The 15,764-nt window shown below is 50.1% G+C and overlaps 1 protein-coding gene across 4 annotated transcripts; it reads left to right on the top strand.

Moving 5' to 3' along the window:
• The first annotated feature begins 68 nt into the window (after positions 1 to 68).
• Positions 69 to 15,701, top strand: INPP5B (inositol polyphosphate-5-phosphatase B). 4 transcript variants are annotated; one of them, XM_063418756.1, is made up of 22 exons: positions 69 to 329; positions 817 to 896; positions 1,285 to 1,382; positions 1,750 to 1,779; positions 2,226 to 2,336; positions 4,986 to 5,076; positions 6,009 to 6,179; positions 6,867 to 6,968; positions 7,337 to 7,451; positions 8,031 to 8,147; positions 8,814 to 9,001; positions 9,510 to 9,621; positions 9,784 to 9,893; positions 10,742 to 10,877; positions 11,369 to 11,479; positions 12,103 to 12,265; positions 12,420 to 12,655; positions 12,846 to 12,959; positions 13,319 to 13,403; positions 13,806 to 13,933; positions 14,169 to 14,280; positions 15,277 to 15,701. In XM_063418756.1, the coding sequence occupies exons 1-22, from the start codon at positions 273 to 275 to the stop codon at positions 15,399 to 15,401; spliced, it is 2,592 nt and encodes an 863-aa protein (XP_063274826.1). In that variant the 5' UTR covers positions 69 to 272; the 3' UTR covers positions 15,402 to 15,701. The 4 variants fall into 4 exon arrangements, with proteins under 4 accessions (XP_063274826.1, XP_063274825.1, XP_063274827.1 ...); XM_063418755.1 differs by having other exon boundaries at positions 4,983 to 5,076; XM_063418757.1 differs by lacking the exons at positions 69 to 329; positions 817 to 896; positions 1,285 to 1,382; positions 1,750 to 1,779; positions 2,226 to 2,336 and adding an exon at positions 2,578 to 2,653 and having other exon boundaries at positions 4,983 to 5,076.
• Positions 15,702 to 15,764: the final 63 nt, after the last annotated feature.

Below are 15,764 nucleotides of genomic sequence, written 5' to 3'. Positions count from 1 at the left end.
TCTCAGTCTCCCTTTCCTGCCGGGAGGGGCCAGCCGGGGCCGCGGGGTCCGGGCCGTGCCTCCCCCGTCCTTCGCATCCCGCCCGCAGTCTCCGCTCGGCCGCCGTCCCTGCCGAGCCACGCCGCTCCCGCCCCCGGTTCCTGTGGCGGCCCCGTTATTTCCGGCCGGTCCCGGAGCGCGGCGATAACGGAGCCGCCGCCGCCTCCGCACCGCGCCGGGAGGGAGAGCCCCGGGAGCCGGCCCCGGGAGCGCCGAGCGCCGCCGGGCCGGAGATGGACCAGTCGGTGGCCATCCAGGAGAGCCTGGCGAGGGGGGCGACCTGCCGGATTGTATCCTTTGATCGGCGCCGGTGTCGCGGTGCCGCCGCGCTCCGAGCTCAGGGCTGTCCCCATCGCTCTCTCCGGACTGTCTCCGTCACTCCCTCCGGGCTGTCCCCGCCGCTCCCCCCGGGCTGTCCCCGTCGCTCCCTCCGGGCTGTCCCCGTCGCTCTCTCCGGGCTGTCCCCGTCGGTCCCTCCAGGCTGTCCCTGTCGCTCCCTCCGGGCTGTCCCTGTCGCTCTCTCCGGGCCGTCCCTGTCGCTCCCTCCAGGCTGTCCCCATCGCTCTCTCCGGGCTGTCCCCGTCGTTCTCTTCGCGCTGTCCCCGTCCCCTGCCGTTTGTTCCCGCTGCTCCCTCCCGCTGTCCGCTCCGTTCCATCCCGCAGTCCCCATCGCTCCCTCCGCTCCGTCCCCGCTCGCTGCCGCCGATCCCCCATCGATCTGGGCTCCGTCCCCGCTGGCTGCCGCCTGTCGCAGCGTTCCTTGACCCGCAGCCTCAGGCGGTGCAGGGCCTCCTGGCCGCGGGGGAGAGTGTGGAGAGCCGGCTGCTGGGCCTGGTGGAGAGCCGCGGGCAGCACGCGTGGGTGCCGGACCGGAGCGCGGGGCGGGCAGGGAGAGCGCCCAGAGAACTCTGCGGGTCCCTCAGGAACCTCGGCAGCCACCTGAGAACCCCCTCCCACCCCAGGGCTTTCCAGCAGGGTGCAGTCCTGTAGGGATTTTTAAAGGCATGGTGCCTTGATGGGTGGGTGGTCAGTGAGAAGCCCCAGGCCCGTGAGCTGCTCTGCGCTGCTGTGCCAGTGTGAACACATTATCTGGGTGACGGGGTGAGCAGGTGGGCGGGCGCTTGGGTGGGGAGTTCCTTTGGGATTTGCATGAGGCTGTGCTAGCGGGTGCTGCGAGGTGGGATGGGCTCTGTGCTTGCCTGCACACACGCCAGAACTGAGGAGGCTCTGCCTCTGTGCTCGCAGGATCCATGTGTACACTCACCGGCGGATGGCCATCACCGCTGAGGACGTGTGGCTGGAGAGAGTGATCCCCATCACAGATGGCTTTGCAGTGGAAGAAGGTACTGACACACTGTGGTGGCCAGTTCCACAGAATGGGGTGAAGGGGTTTGGACTCCAAATTCTGCTGTTCTGCTTCCTGAAATTTGCAATCTATTCTGCCTTCACATTTTTGCAACAGTTTGTTAATCCTTGGTGAAACTTGTGCGTGGCAGGGCATCTCTGGCAGGGCTGTGTGAGGACCAGAGTACCTGTGTCCCACCAGGCCCAGGCACAGCCCCTGCCCAGCGGGTTTGCTCTGCCTGCCTCTGTTCCTGCAGGGAACATTTGGAGTTTGGAGAAGTTGCCGAGCTCACTAATCTCAAAGTATCAGCGCGGTCTGCAAATCTGTTGCGTAGCTTTCAACTGAACTTTGTCTTACTCTTGCAGTTGTACTCGACAGTGACCTTCACGTCATTGGTGAGTTCTGTGGTTGCTTTGGTGGCTGCATTACAGATGCAGTGGGGCAGGAGTGGAGGTTCTTGGCCCTGGGGGAGCTCACTGGAGAGGGATTGTGCCCTGCAGCTCCTGGGGCAGTTGCCATGCTGCTGGCCACTGTTAGCTGGTGCTAATTGCCAGCCCCATTCAACCAAGGGAACTAATTTTCCATATGTTTTTAAACTGCTGCTGGGAGTTTAATTATTGTCCCTGAGCAAACAGAATGACATGTTTTATAAATTATGACTCTTATATTTTAAGTGGCACTCTCATGTAAAGTTTTGGAAAGGAACACGGTAAGAAGGCACGGGGAGATGTTGCCAAAGGCTGCGTGCATGTGCACACCCATCGCTGTAGAGCGGAGAAACGCTCAGTTTGTCAAGGCTTGCCAGCAGACCCACAGGAGCTCTTTCTCCCGATGTCCTCAGGCTCGGATGTGACTGTCCGGATCAGCTCAGGGGACGATGGGCTGACAGTGCAGCTGCCCTTCGGCTCCCACACGCGCACGTTCCTGCAGGAGGTCGCCAGGTGCTGCCCAGGTACGAGCTCCGTGCGTGCGGGTGTGACTGCGCTCCTCCGGTGCAGCGCAGCCTCTGCTCGTCTCTGCCGCGTGTGGAGGAGCGGCGTTGGCCTGTTCCTGCCCAAACTCGCTCAGCACTGTCCTGGGTGCCATTCCCCACCGCCACGCATCTCGCTCGGCGTTCGGGGGGCAGCGGCTGCCCCGCGGGCCCGAGGCCGTCCGGGCGCTGCGGCTGCCGGGGGCGGGCCGGGGCGGGCCGGGGCGGCGCTGGGGCCGGGCCGGGGCTGCCGGGGCGCCGAGCTGCGGCGATGTCCGCGGGCGGGCGGCCCCGCCGAGGTGAGCGCGGGGAGCCGCCGGGGAGGGCGGGGGGGCCGCGCTGCCCGGCCGCCGTCCGTGCGGGGAGGGCTCCCGGAGCCCCGCGGCGCGGCCGGGCGGGAGGCGGAGGGGCAGCCCCGGCGCGGCTCCCGCGGCTTCGGGGCCGCTCCGTGGCGGGCGGCGGGCGGGAGCTGCCGCCGGGCTCGGGCCGCCGCGGCTCCGGTGGTTTTGCCCCGTAGCCCGGGTGGCTCCGGCGGGCGGGCCCGCGCTCTTCCGGCGCCTCCCCCACCGGCTCCGCCGCTCCCGGGGCTCGGTGGAGGTTCCCGCTTTGCACGTGTGAGAAGATTCAGAGCGAAAGCAATTCCTGGAAGTCAGTGTGGGGTTCAAAAGCTGAGTGTTGGCATTTTGCTGTACCCTGCTGCGTTTAGGCTGGGCTGCTCTCGTTGCATGAAAGCTGATTTAATTCTCTTTGGACTCTAAGCATGAATCCTGTTTTGTCCGGGAGATATGATACATTTTCCTGCTGTACCATAGTGTCACTGCACATTTTTCACATTAATGCCTTTATTACTGCTTGAATCTCGTTTAACTGCAAATCCTGTGCAATTGAGACCTCCTGTAATCTCTGCATGTTCCTCTGTATTTCTGTGCTCAGTTCAATTATTGAACAAGGTCATTATTCCACTTCAGAGTCCTACCATATAGATCCCTCTGACTACAGAAATCTGTGGCTAGATATAGATTGACCTGAAGGAAACAGCCCTTTTCCAAAGCTAATCTCTTTCTTAGGAGAATCCTCCCTAAAGCTGATTTCTGCCCATGGGGCTGGAATGCAAGGTGTGATGTACTGATCTTTGGATCAGGTAGCAGCTTTGTCAGCAGCAGGCTCAGATGTCCTTCCATTCTGCAATAATGCCTTCTGCATACTGGCCAGTGGCATGGACCCATGTAGGTAATAAAGCCTGGGAATCTGCTCTTTTCTTGGCACAAAAATAACCATTGTCCATTGAGGTGAAGGTTCAGGTTGGTTCCTGTCACTCGCTCTCAAGGGATGTTGCATGGTTGTTATTGGGAGAGCTTGCAGAGGTCCAAGGAGCAGTAATTGAGTTCTCAAAGGCTGTGGAGAAACTGTTGTGCCCCAGGCCCCTGGGCCCACACTTCCCAGTCCATTTGTGTGTTCTCCTGGTCAGTTCTGCCTGACCTGAGCTGTGAGGTTTCAGTCATGTGCTCTTCTACGTCCAGGCTCTGATAAATCCTCTTACACAGTCTATTCTCAGAAAGCTCTTGGGCAGGAGAGGTTTTCCAGGCTGAGAATTTGGGCGCTTCTTTCCATCTGGTTTGTATCCTGAGGGCCTGGGTGAACTACTGCAAGTTCTATTTCTGTTTTGTGCTCTTGTTCTGCAGAATGTTCTGTGACAGCAATAACATCTTACTTGTTTCTGGGCTGTGTTGGCTGGAGGAGAAGCTCAGCTGAATGCCTAGAACCCAACAGTCTTAACAATTTCTGCATCATCCTTGGATTTGTGTGCTAAGGAGCATGATTTTAAGATTGCTGGTTTTGCATCTTAAACACAGAGATGAATCCTCTTTTTTTAAACTGTTATTTTGCAACTTGTAGGAGCAGAATGTTGTAACTGAAACAAAATGCTGAAAGGCTGGTCAGATTTTGCTCAGGTAGTGTGATGTGTTTAGTGTCTCTCCTGTGGTTGGTTTGATGTGTGGTAGCAGCCCTGTTACTGCTTTAGGATTGTGCAGTTTGCAGTGAGGCAGATTCAGTTTCTGCTGAGGTTCAGGGAGTCCATGGTGTGACTCTTCATGGTCCACGAGGTGTCTTGACACCTGTGCCTCCCTGGGTATTTACAGACAGGTAAATCTTTATTTACAGATAGGTAAACCCTTTAAATGATACTGTGGGGTTTGTTTACTTCCCCCTCCCCTTTCTTTGTACTTCCTGTCTTGCTCCAGAAAGGAAAAATCTGCTACTAACATAAATTTTTCAGATTCCTGGGGTAAAGCCCTGGATTTTGTGCTGTTAAGTTCTGCTTCAGCTTAGCTGTAAAGGACAGCCAGCAGCAAGTGCTGCAGGACAGAGGTTCTGCTGCTCTCTGTGTCATTTCTTTCTCTGCAGGGGAAGCTGCCTCATCACAGAACAGTTGGGTCAGAGTAAGCTAAATCTGTCAGATAGCTGAAAGAGAGACTGTGGGGTACTTTGTTTTTCCACACAAATCTAAATTATTTTCTGCCCACAGATTTTTGCCAGTGTTTACATAAACATGTTGATAAATTGAAGAACACTTTGTGTTCAAAGTGAAACTTTTTGTTGTTTTTGTTTTTGATTTTTTTTTTCCAGAAGTGGTTGGCTCTGAAGGTGTCAAGCAAAATGGAAAAAAGGCTGCAGTCAGTCAGAGCTGCAGCCAGGACAGCAGTGACAGAAACAATCCCAGGTCAGTGCACAGAGGTGGGGGGTCTACAGCAGAAGCTGGGAACTTTTTGAGATGAGAATCTGCAGGTTCTAGTCAAGAGAGAAAAAAGATCAGCATAAGCACGCTGTCAAAACATTAGTGGAAATTTCACTCCACTCCCTCAGAGACAATCCTTCCAGTCCCCTGTTTGGGCATATTTTGGCTGTTTAGTGGGACAGGACCTGCTAGCATTGTTTATTTTTAATTCAGAGAGCTTTGGCTTAGAGCCATGGTGTCTCATAGATACACTCTTCAAATGTTAACAGTTTCATTTTCCAGTTCCCAGGACTTTGTGGACCCTGATGCAAATCAGAGTCTGTCTGTGTGCTGTCCTTGGCACTGATATGCAGGTTGCTGATATTAAATTTATACCATCCAATTGCTGGTGGAAATTCCCAAGCTGTGGCATTATTCCTTTGCAAAAGGAGTTTGCAGAGGCAGGAGACAGAAAGTAAAACCAGCTCTACCTCCACCCACTCTGGGCAGGACTGGAAGATTTCCAGCAGAAGGTTTTATAAACAAACACAGCTCTTCATTCTGTGGTTGAGGTCAGAAGGGCTGAGCAGAGGGAGATGAGATTTCCCTCTCCTTGCTCCAGTAAGCAGGGAAGATGTACAGGTTTTGTATCATTTTTTGTATCATTTTCCAGGTGTGAGTAAGGCCTGCTCTTCATCAACAGGCTACACCAGGATGGTGAAAACCATTTGTTATTTTAGTTAGTTAAACTGGTTTTGTCTGGAGATCTCAACCCTAGAGATCTCAATCTCTTTTCAATTTTCTTGGCTTATCCCAAAAGTTATCTGTCTTTAGTGAACAGACAGAAAAATGTGAATTAAAGCCTCGGTGGCAGAAATACCTTAGTCAGGGTGTGGGGATAGCCTGGGCTTCATCTGGGGTTTTGTTTTCATTTTCAGGCAAAACAAACTCAAGCCTGAAGTGAGAACTGAACAGGTTCGGGCCTCCCGTGTCATGGCTTCGAACAAGGCCTCAATGTTATCAGAACCAAAGTTTGGACTCAGAGAAACTATTGTTAAATCTCAGCTTGCACAAATGCAGGACTCCTACACAGATATCCAGAGCTACAGGTAATGATCAGTCCTGAGAAGCTGTTGGGGTAACTCATCTGTCATTTCACCCTGTGTCCCCACAAACAAGAAATTCTGTAGAAAAGCGTGATCCATACTTTCCAGAACAGTTTTCTTTCCACCTTTAGGCATGAGCAGAGCAGAATTTCATTCATGTCTCTGTCAAGACTTGCCTCATGGTTCTTGTGGAGGAAATGATTTTTGAAATCACTTTTTTTTCTGTGCTTATTTTAGACAGTGTCTGGAAATGCATCAGCTCTGTGCACTCCAGCCTTGTCCCTCTCCATTTCTGTCCACTGCTTATGTGTGTAGTTGTTCCAATAACCTCATAAGAAAGAGCTTGAGTGAAATATATAATTAGGACCAAAACTTTACTGTGTTTGAAATCCTTTTATGGATCTCATACTGTGAATTTATCATTTCAAACTGCTACTGCACAGCTACAGCCTTATTTTTGTTTTTTCTTTAACACTTTGGATCTGTGTATAACAATGTGTCCTTCTGTAAAAACGTGCCTGTAAAGGTGCAGCTGTAGTTAAATCATTTTAGGGATTTAGACTTTGTCACATTTCTTAATTTTCCCTGGCAACATGTTGGTTGTGTGGGATATTTTTTGCCTGGTTAATAGCAGTGCTGTTTGCTGGGATCTCAGCTTGCAGCTCTGGGATTCTGTCGCTGTCTTTGCAGGGTTTTTGTCGGGACATACAACGTGAACGGTCAGTCCCCCACGGAGAGCCTGCAGCCGTGGCTGAGGTGTGATGCTGAGCCTCCAGACATTTACTGCGTGGGGTGAGTGCCTGTCCCTGCCCCATCCTGCCAAACCCGGGCTGTGCTGGCTCTGTCACCCCGAGGAGCTGAGCCAGGGCACCACAGGAATGTTGGCATTGCACAGCTCCGGGGCGGGTGTGTCCACAGCCGGGCAGGGTTGTTGGGCTGGTAGGGTTTGGCCTCTCTGTTACAAAATCCTTAATGCCATTTGATGTAATAATGGCAGTAATTTAGCTTTACATTTAACATACATCTACCATCAGCGTAACTCAATTTGAGTTTTCAGTTATAAATTCAGTGAGTATAAGCGGATTTAAGTCTTTCCCAGACAAGGGGTTGGAGAGTTATAAACAAGTGCATGCATCCATGGGTTCCTTCCTCTAACACAGTTTCCAGGAGCTTGATCTGACTAAAGAAGCCTTCTTTTTCAATGACACACCGAAGGAAGAAGAATGGTTTAAAGCTGTAACTGATAGTCTTCACCCAGATGCCAAATATGCAAAGGTAATTGTGTCTTTTGGGGAGGTTTGAGTGTGGAATAGTTTTCCACTTGGCTCTCTTTCCCCTTTTCTTTCTCTTGTTCTCAATGGCTGTGTCTCCAGAGGCCCTGCAGGTTCTGTAGGCAGTGTTTCTGTGCAGGGTGCTGAGGCAGGGCAGGAAACAGAGCCAGGCCTCTCACTTAGAGGGAGCTCCTGCTGTCTTGGGGAAGGAGAATAGGAAGTTCTGTACCTTCTTCCATGTCTGCCTACAATGTATGGTGGAATGAATTGTGAGGGTATTTTGGTAGGAATACTGCTTATGTTTTGGCTCCTGCTCCATAGGTCTGCTCCATCTCTTGTCTCTGTTGTTGAAGGGAATCTCCTTCCATGAGTTTATGTCTGTGCTGTAGCTCTTGATTTTGGCTTCAACTTCTTTTATTGATGGTGCTCCCAGCTCCTTCCCGGGCTGTGCACTGTGAGCCCTGCTGATGCACTGGATCATCCTCAAACTCTCTTTTTGGTGACCCATGCTGTGGATGGATGTGCCTTCTCTCAGCAAACCCCTCCCATGGCAGCTCTGAATGGACCAGGGTCTGTTTTTCAGGTGAAACTCGTGCGGCTGGTGGGGATCATGCTGCTCTTGTACGTGAAGGCAGAACTCGCTTTGAACATCTCCGAGGTGGAAGTTGAGACTGTGGGAACTGGAATCATGGGGAGGATGGTAAGAATGGCAGCTGTGCTTGAGAAGGGGTTGCCCGGAACGCAAAATCAACAACACGGAGGCAGAGGTCTTCAGTGAAAAGCTGCTCCCCACCAAAAAAGGGCCCAGCCTGTTTATTTCTTTTCCTTTTATAATTTTGTGGGTCTGGTAGCAGATTGGCTTCTGGGGTTACTACACCTTCATCCCACTGGCCAGACCAGCTGTCAACCAACATTATTTTCAGGCTGGAAATATGTAAGCAAAGGACAGTGAACAAAAACAAGAAAGGTTGTTTATGTTCCAAAGTGTGAGAAAGTGAAAAACTGACCCTTAATATTGTACAGTAACTAAAGAACTGACTCCATCTTATAAGCAAGTAGAAGGCTTTAAAAAAATCTCAGAAAAACCAGGGCAACAGGGGTGAGATTTACAAGAGCCTCTCTCTTTGGATGGTTGTTCCTCCAGCTAAGGGCTGTGGCTGTCTCTAGAAGCAGATAGTCCTATCCCCATGCCAGCTCAGGAACTGCCAGGTGCTTCCATTGTTCAAAGCAGTAATCACTAATTAGGATTTTCAGCCTATTCCTTCCTCCAGAATTAAACTGTCTTAAAATCTGCTGGCTTTTCCACTGCTAGTAACTCATCTGCAGTGAGTTACTTCTGACCAATGTCTTTGTCTTTCTCTTCCAGGGTAACAAAGGTGGTGTTGCCATCAGGTTTAGATTCCATAACACCAGCATGTGCATTGTGAATTCTCACCTCGCAGCTCACACGGAGGAATACGAGCGGAGGAACCAGGACTTCAAAGACATCTGCTCTCGGATGCAGTTCTGCCAGTTGGATCCAAATTTGCCCCCTCTCACTATTGGCAAACATGAGTATGCTTCCCTTCTGTGGGAGTCGTGGCGTGTGCAAGGGAGCACTCTGTGAATGTGCTGGGGGGTGAGGAGGGGACCCAGTGACATAAATGTCACCTGGAGGGGGCAGAAAAGCTTTTCCTGGCTTGGACAGGGCTCACCCACACAGTTCTGACAGGTCACTCGTTACCTGAGGCTCTCCCAAGCCTTGTTTTATTCTCAAGCTTGGAGTGGGATGGGGTAGGAATAAGCACTGACTTCCCCAGTGGAATTCAGTCACTGTGGAACAGTAACAGCACCAGGCATTAAGGGATAGTGACAAACATGCAGAACAGTGATTAATAATGGGAGAAACAGAAAAGGTAGCTCCTCTTTTAAGTTTTCACTGTTGTTATTCCTGGTGAGAGCAGCTCATCAGAGAGGTTGTGATGGGGAGAGCCCCGGAGCTGCAGAGTGGAGCTGCTGCCCATGGCTGGCTGTGCTCTGGGGCAGCTTCAGGCCTCTGCACATTCTGTGTGTTCTCTTTCAGTGTGATCCTGTGGCTGGGGGACCTCAACTATCGTCTGGAGGAGCTAGATGTGGCAAAAGTGAAGCAGCTTGTAGAGGAGAAAGCATTTTTAGAGCTCTGCCAGTATGACCAGGTACTGATTGATGTCTCACCTGCCTGCACGTGGTGCTGAGGGTGCTTGGTACAAACCACACAACTCCTTGGCCTTTTCTGTGCTCAGTGTTTCCCTTTTATTCCATGTGGAAATTGTGCTTGGGATTATCTAAAATTAAAGTTTTCATCTTTTCTTTTGTAGCTGAAGAGGCAAATGAAGGCAAATGCAGTCTTTGAAGGCTTCACAGAGGGAGAGATCTCTTTCCAGCCAACATACAAGTATGATGCTGGCTGTGATGACTGGGACACAAGGTACACTGATTGGCTGAGATGTGATGCTACAAATGGCTGATGTTATCACTGAAGGAAGTAAAAACAGGGCTAAAAAATATTGCAGGTCTAATGGCTGTAAATAGGAACAGTTCTGAGATTATTTCTGATTCTCTCCCTTCACTCCAAAATTCATCTTCTGTTTACATCTATTTAGGTTGTTTTTCTCCCACAGCTATTTGTCAAATACTCCTAATATTTTTTCCCAGTAATAATCCTATTAGGTTTTCTCTTAGAGGTGTACAAAGTTAATGAGTCCTTTTAGCTACTTTAATTCTTTTTTGTCTGGTTTGTTGGGGTTTTCCCCAAGTAAAATTTTTAGGATCTCATTTTTGCTGATCTCTCCTGTACCTGCTCAGGTGAGACCAGCCAGGGTTAACGTGGAGTCAACTGTGCTGTTTTTCAAAAGCCTGCAAGAAACATCCTTCTTGTAATGCTCTGTACACAGAGAAGCTCCTCTAGTCTTAGCAAACCAGGAACTTCAGCTGCAAATGCAAAAATTAAATCTGTGCAGCTCTCAGTGAAAACAGTAATAATCGTCGTGCCTGAGTTTTTATTTTTCATGGCTCTCGTGGTCAAAAATACCTGAATATTGCTTTGGATGTTAATTGTATCTTGCACCTTTGAGGAAGTAGGAAGTAAAGCATGAGCTAGAGATACGTTATAGCAGACACTCAATCTTTTTATAAAATTAAAATTACCACTTTGTTAGAGAATGAGCTCCAGGCCATGGCAGGGAGCCCTGATCCATGGTGAGTGAGCAGTGCTCTGCCCTGTGTGTCCCTGCATCTGCACTGTGCCTGGAAATGGTGATTTTCCCTCTGTTTCAGTGAGAAGTGTCGTGTCCCAGCGTGGTGTGATCGGATACTCTGGAAAGGGCAGAACATTGCCCAGCTGAGCTATCGCAGCCACATGGCTCTGAAGCTCAGTGACCACAAGCCCGTGAGCTCTGTGTTTGATATCGGGGTAGGTATGTCAGTGCTGGGTGAAGCAGCTCTGCTGACCTCATCCCCTGGGTGCTGATTCCTCTCTCCTGCTTTTATGGTGTCTGCAGAGAACAATGGCTTGAAAGGTGGGCTGGATCAGATATGGAGGAGGGATTGTTGATCAGGGGTTGTGTAAATGATACTGCAGTTAAGCTGGACAAGGCCTGAATATCTGTTGGTGTTCTTTGGGAACACAGTAGTGTGTTGTCAAACTTCTTATTTTTCCTGAGGGGGGAAAAAAAAAGATTGATCTAGTACTGACTGAGTGACTCTTGTTAGTTATGGCAAGGTCCTTTACTGGATCATGAGAAGATCTTGGAGATCAGTGCTCCAAGCAGCTCTGCCCATTTCCTGTGTTGTATACTCTAGTGTGCTGCCAAAATCAAGTTATTTCCCACGTTTCCAGCTGTGTACCCGCAGTCCTGCAGAGGCACAGTCAGTGCTGGCTGGTCCAGTGTGTGTTCTTTTCAGGTGAAGGTTGTGAATGAAGAGCTGTACCGAAAAGCCTTTGAGGAGATTGTCCGCTCCCTGGATAAGCTGGAGAATGCCAACATTCCCTCGGTGACACTGTCCCGCAGAGAGGTAGGGCATGGTCCTGCGCCAGCACCCCCTGAAGGAACTGAGCAACCCTAGACCCCAGCAGCAGGAGATGGGTCCTAGACCCTTGGGTCTGGTTCCAAAAAAGTGGAATATTTTGACTTCCAGCCGCTCTCTGTTTACAAGCCCTCGGAATCTTTGTTCCTATTTAGATGCTGGTGAATTCCATTCACAGGCCAAGGCTGAAACACAGAGTGTGTCATTCCCTGAGGTGGGAAGAGAGAAAGTGAAAAGGTGGTTTGTGACCCTTGCTCTGACTGGTGCTTTCAAACATAAAATCTAAAATTGTGAGGATCTGGAGAAGGTCACAAACCAACTTTTGCTTTGTGTGTTGGGACTATAAAGATAAGCCCAGGAGGCATTTGAGGCTACAGCTATCTCATTCTCAGTTTTATTGTAGTTATTTGAGGGCAGCATTTGTTTTAAAGGTCCCCCTGACTCCAAGGACTTTGGCATTCTGAGTGATCCTGTGCAGTCCTGGAAGAAAGGGGAGTGGGAGCAAGGGGTTAATCTGGTTGTGTTGCTGCTTAATAATTAAACCACAGGACAGGAATTGCTGCTCAGCAAGGTGGAATTGGCTGATGATGTTGACTGACATTTGTTTCTAGATCCAGTTTAAGGATGTTAAATACATGCAGCTGCAGGTAGAGAGGTTTACAATCCACAATGGCCAAGTGCCCTGCCAGTTCGAATTTATCAGCAAACCAGATGAGGAAACCTACTGCAAGAAGTGGCTGACTGCTAACCCCAGTAAGGGCTTCTTGCTCTCAGGTGAGCTCCTCCTTGTTTGGCTCATGTTAATGAGCTGATATTGTCCCCTTCTGGCTTAGCTCCCTCTACATTTCTGAAAGTGCTGTGCCTGTGCCAGGCTGTTGGTTTAATATTGGTTGTAACTGAGTCTGGCTTTTTTATCATCTTCTGGCAGATGCTGAGATCACAGTGGAGCTGGAGGTGTTTGTTAATAAATCAACAGCTACTCGCTTAAACTCTGGAGAGGAAAAACTTGAAGATATCTTAGTCTTGCATCTTGTCAGAGGGAAGGATTATTTTCTATCCGTAACAGGCAACTATTTGCCAAGTTGCTTTGGGTCTCCCATCCATACCCTGTGTTACATGAGGGAACCAATCCAGGACATGTCAGCAGAATCCATTCGGAGACTTGTGAGTTAAAGACAAGATTCCCTTCCAAATGCACACGAGCATTAAAACTAGATGCTAAGGCCTGTCTGTTTTTATTAAGAAGGCTCAATTCTCAGGTATAAGCTTTGTGAAGTATTTTTGCCAAGCTGAATAAGAACTTGGCTAGCTACCTTTTGTTTGTCTCCCTCCTGCCCACACTGCCCTCCCTCAGACCCTGATGCCAGTGGACATGAGTGATGATCCTGCCCAAGCTGAAAAGCCTATGGACATCCCAAAAGAGCTGTGGATGATGGTGGATCACTTGAATCGCAACGCTGCCCAGCAGGTTGGCACTGGAAACACAAAATGAGATGTTTGCATTAGGTTAGGTTTGGAAGAAGATGCTGGTAATAGCAGTCACCGTGAGCTGGGCGTGTTTGGCCAAAGGCCATGGGAGATAAGTGGTCCTGGTGCCCCAGGTTGGACTGTTTGGTGCTAGTGACTGTGTCTGTGTGCCCAGGCATCAGCAGTGTTCTCCTGCACTGCTCTCACTGCAGTGCCACAGCCTTCCTAGAGCTGTTTGTGCTGAGATTTGGGTGATAAGCACCAATTTGGAGAGACTTCCCAGGCAGATGATAAGGACATTGTTCTGTTTACCCAAAACTCTTCTATTTTCCTTGGACTGATAAAGGGTTGTCTTTGCAGGAGGACCTGTTTCAGCAGCCAGGCCTCAGATCTGAATTTGAGCAAATCCGAGACTGTTTGGACACAGGAATGTATGATACCTTCCGTATCCTTTAGACTGATGTCCAGGAGGGCTCACTGTGCCAGAGTGCCAAAACTGGGAGAGGTTTCTGAGTTTCTGTCTCTCCTCCCGGGGTAACTGAGCTCTGCATTTCCTCGTGGCTCTGGGTCATCCTCTGCTGAGCCCTGGCGATGTCAATGAATTACACAAGTGCCCAACTGCTAATGAGCAACAACTCGTGTGGAGGCCAGGGGATTAACTCAAAGCTGTGAGTAGTTATTTGAGGGCAGCATTGTTTTAAAGGGCCCCCTGACTCCAAGGACTTTGGCATTTCGAGTAGCAAGTGTGATTTGACAGCAGAGCTCTGGGACACCTAACCAAAAATTCAGCAGAAACAGGACCAGCCTAGGTCATGCTCTGCTCTTCCTTAACCAGTGTTTGGATCAGTGGGCAGCAACCACTCCGTGGCAGAGGCCCTGCTGCTCTTTCTGGAGAGCCTGCCCGAGCCCGTCATCTGCTGCAGGTTCTACAGCTCCTGTCTGGAGAGCGCCAGCAGCTACAGCCAGAGCTGCCAGGTACTGCTGCCTTCCCTGAGGGACAGCTCCAATTCCAGAGGGAGGGCAGGCAAACTGGCCTCTGGCACACCAGCCACTGGGTTTTGCTCTCAGTATCTTAATCCTCTTTTAAATTATCTATAACTGATGCTTCTGGTTTGTTTCTGCTGTTGGCACCTGCAGGCAGGGGGATTTTGGGGGCAGGTGTGGCTGGAAGGCATTGCTGTATAAATGTTGGTGTTTTTCCCCTCCTCAGATTATCTCTGACCTACCGGTGTGCCACAGAAATGTGTTTGAATATCTGATGGCGTTTCTACGGGAACTGCTGAAGAATTCAGGGAAGAACCATTTGGATGTGAATATTCTTGGTAAGGCAAGCAGAATAACCCTCTGTTCAGAGAGGCTGCACAGTTAGGGCAACAAAACCCCTCACACCCGAGTGCAGTTGTGATTTGTACTGCTTTGAAACTTTAATTATGAGTGAATAGTGCATAGAAAAGCAGGAAAGTGACCCAGAGACGTGGGGATCATGAGCTTTGTCCTGCCTCACGCCAAAGCCAGGCTCTCTTCCCTGGGGTTGGTGGCATGGCCATCGATTCTCAGGGTTGCTTTTCCCTGAGATTCTCCTCGGGGTTGCTGTTCCCTGAGGTAATGAGGTTTTTCGTCTTCTCTTTGCCTTAAGTGTTTCACACCAAAGGTAGAGACGACAAGCTGAGTGTGCCAGTGCATGTTTCCAAGGTTGTTTATTCTTCATTATCTCAGTTCTTTCTCAGCTCTGCCAGGCCTCCCTGGCAGGGAACCTTATCTCAGTTCTGTCCCAGCTCTGCAGGGCATCCCCAGCAGAGCAGGACACGGGGGGGACTGGGCGGCTCAGAGAGCCCCACACCTTATGTACAGTACCCCTGACCCAAGCACCGTCCACAAAGAACTTTTTATTTACAAAATTTTACCAATGCCTACTACCTATGCTAACATGTCAGTTCTACTCTAAACCAATCCTTGAGATCCAACTCAGCAGAAAATGGGGGACGAGAGCAAGAACAAGGAGCACAGGGGCCACTCCCCAATTCCTCCATCTTGCCTCTTCAAATCCATAGACTAAAAATCCTAGATTCTACATTTACATTCTATGATAAACTAAATACTACTTATTTTGAATTCTCCCAGCTTGTGATTCTCCATACAATGTGGGCATTCACTGCCATGGCAGGGATCAGAGGCAGTGTCCTCCTGGGCTCTGTGTGAGGCTGGCTGAGCCCCTGGGACAGACCCCAGACCCCCTGTCTGGTCTCCAAACCCTCCAGAGGGATGTCCTGGACTCCAGCAGTCGATGTCCTGCCCTCACCGTGTGCTTTTCCCTGCAGCCAGCGTGTTTGGTGGATTGTTACTGCGGCCTGCTCCTGGACAGCCCACGCCCGACATTGCTGACAAGAGGAGAGCGCAGCACTTCATCCGCCAGTTCCTCCTGAGAGAAGATGATTTACCATGAATAGCAGATGCGGTTCATCTGACTTTTAGAGTTTGAATTCCTGTAAAAATATTTTTTGTACATTATACTGGCACACTTGTTTTTTGATATCACAGTATTTTATATGATCTGTTGCTTTTGAAGGCAGAGATCAGGCGGTTTGACACCTGATTATGCTGTAAAGTACATAAAAGTTTCTAAATAAGCTGTACGTAGACAAGTTAAAAAACCACGAGAGCTGATATATACACTGTATTTTATTTAACTTGTTAAAACGACGAGAGTTTTTAAGTCCCCGCTATTTAAATAAAAGGATGTGAAGCCGTTTCGCGGCCTGTGCCCGGTGTCGCTGAGGGCCGTGAGGGGGCGCTGTGCTCCGCCCCT

This window comes from Prinia subflava, chromosome 24 (genome assembly GCF_021018805.1).
Source record: "Prinia subflava isolate CZ2003 ecotype Zambia chromosome 24, Cam_Psub_1.2, whole genome shotgun sequence".
Taxonomy (NCBI): domain Eukaryota; kingdom Metazoa; phylum Chordata; class Aves; order Passeriformes; family Cisticolidae; genus Prinia; species Prinia subflava.
This window is presented reverse-complemented; position numbering and strand designations above follow the sequence as displayed.

Coding starts and splice junctions, on each gene's coding strand:
- INPP5B (XM_063418755.1), top strand. CDS start 273: ATGGACCAGTCGGTGGCCATCCAGGAGAGCCTGGCGAGGGGGGCGACC. Junction 5,077..6,008: donor AGTGACAGAAACAATCCCAG/GTCAGTGCACAG, acceptor TTTCATTTTCAG/GCAAAACAAACTCAAGCCTG. Junction 9,894..10,741: donor TGTGATGACTGGGACACAAG/GTACACTGATTG, acceptor CCTCTGTTTCAG/TGAGAAGTGTCGTGTCCCAG.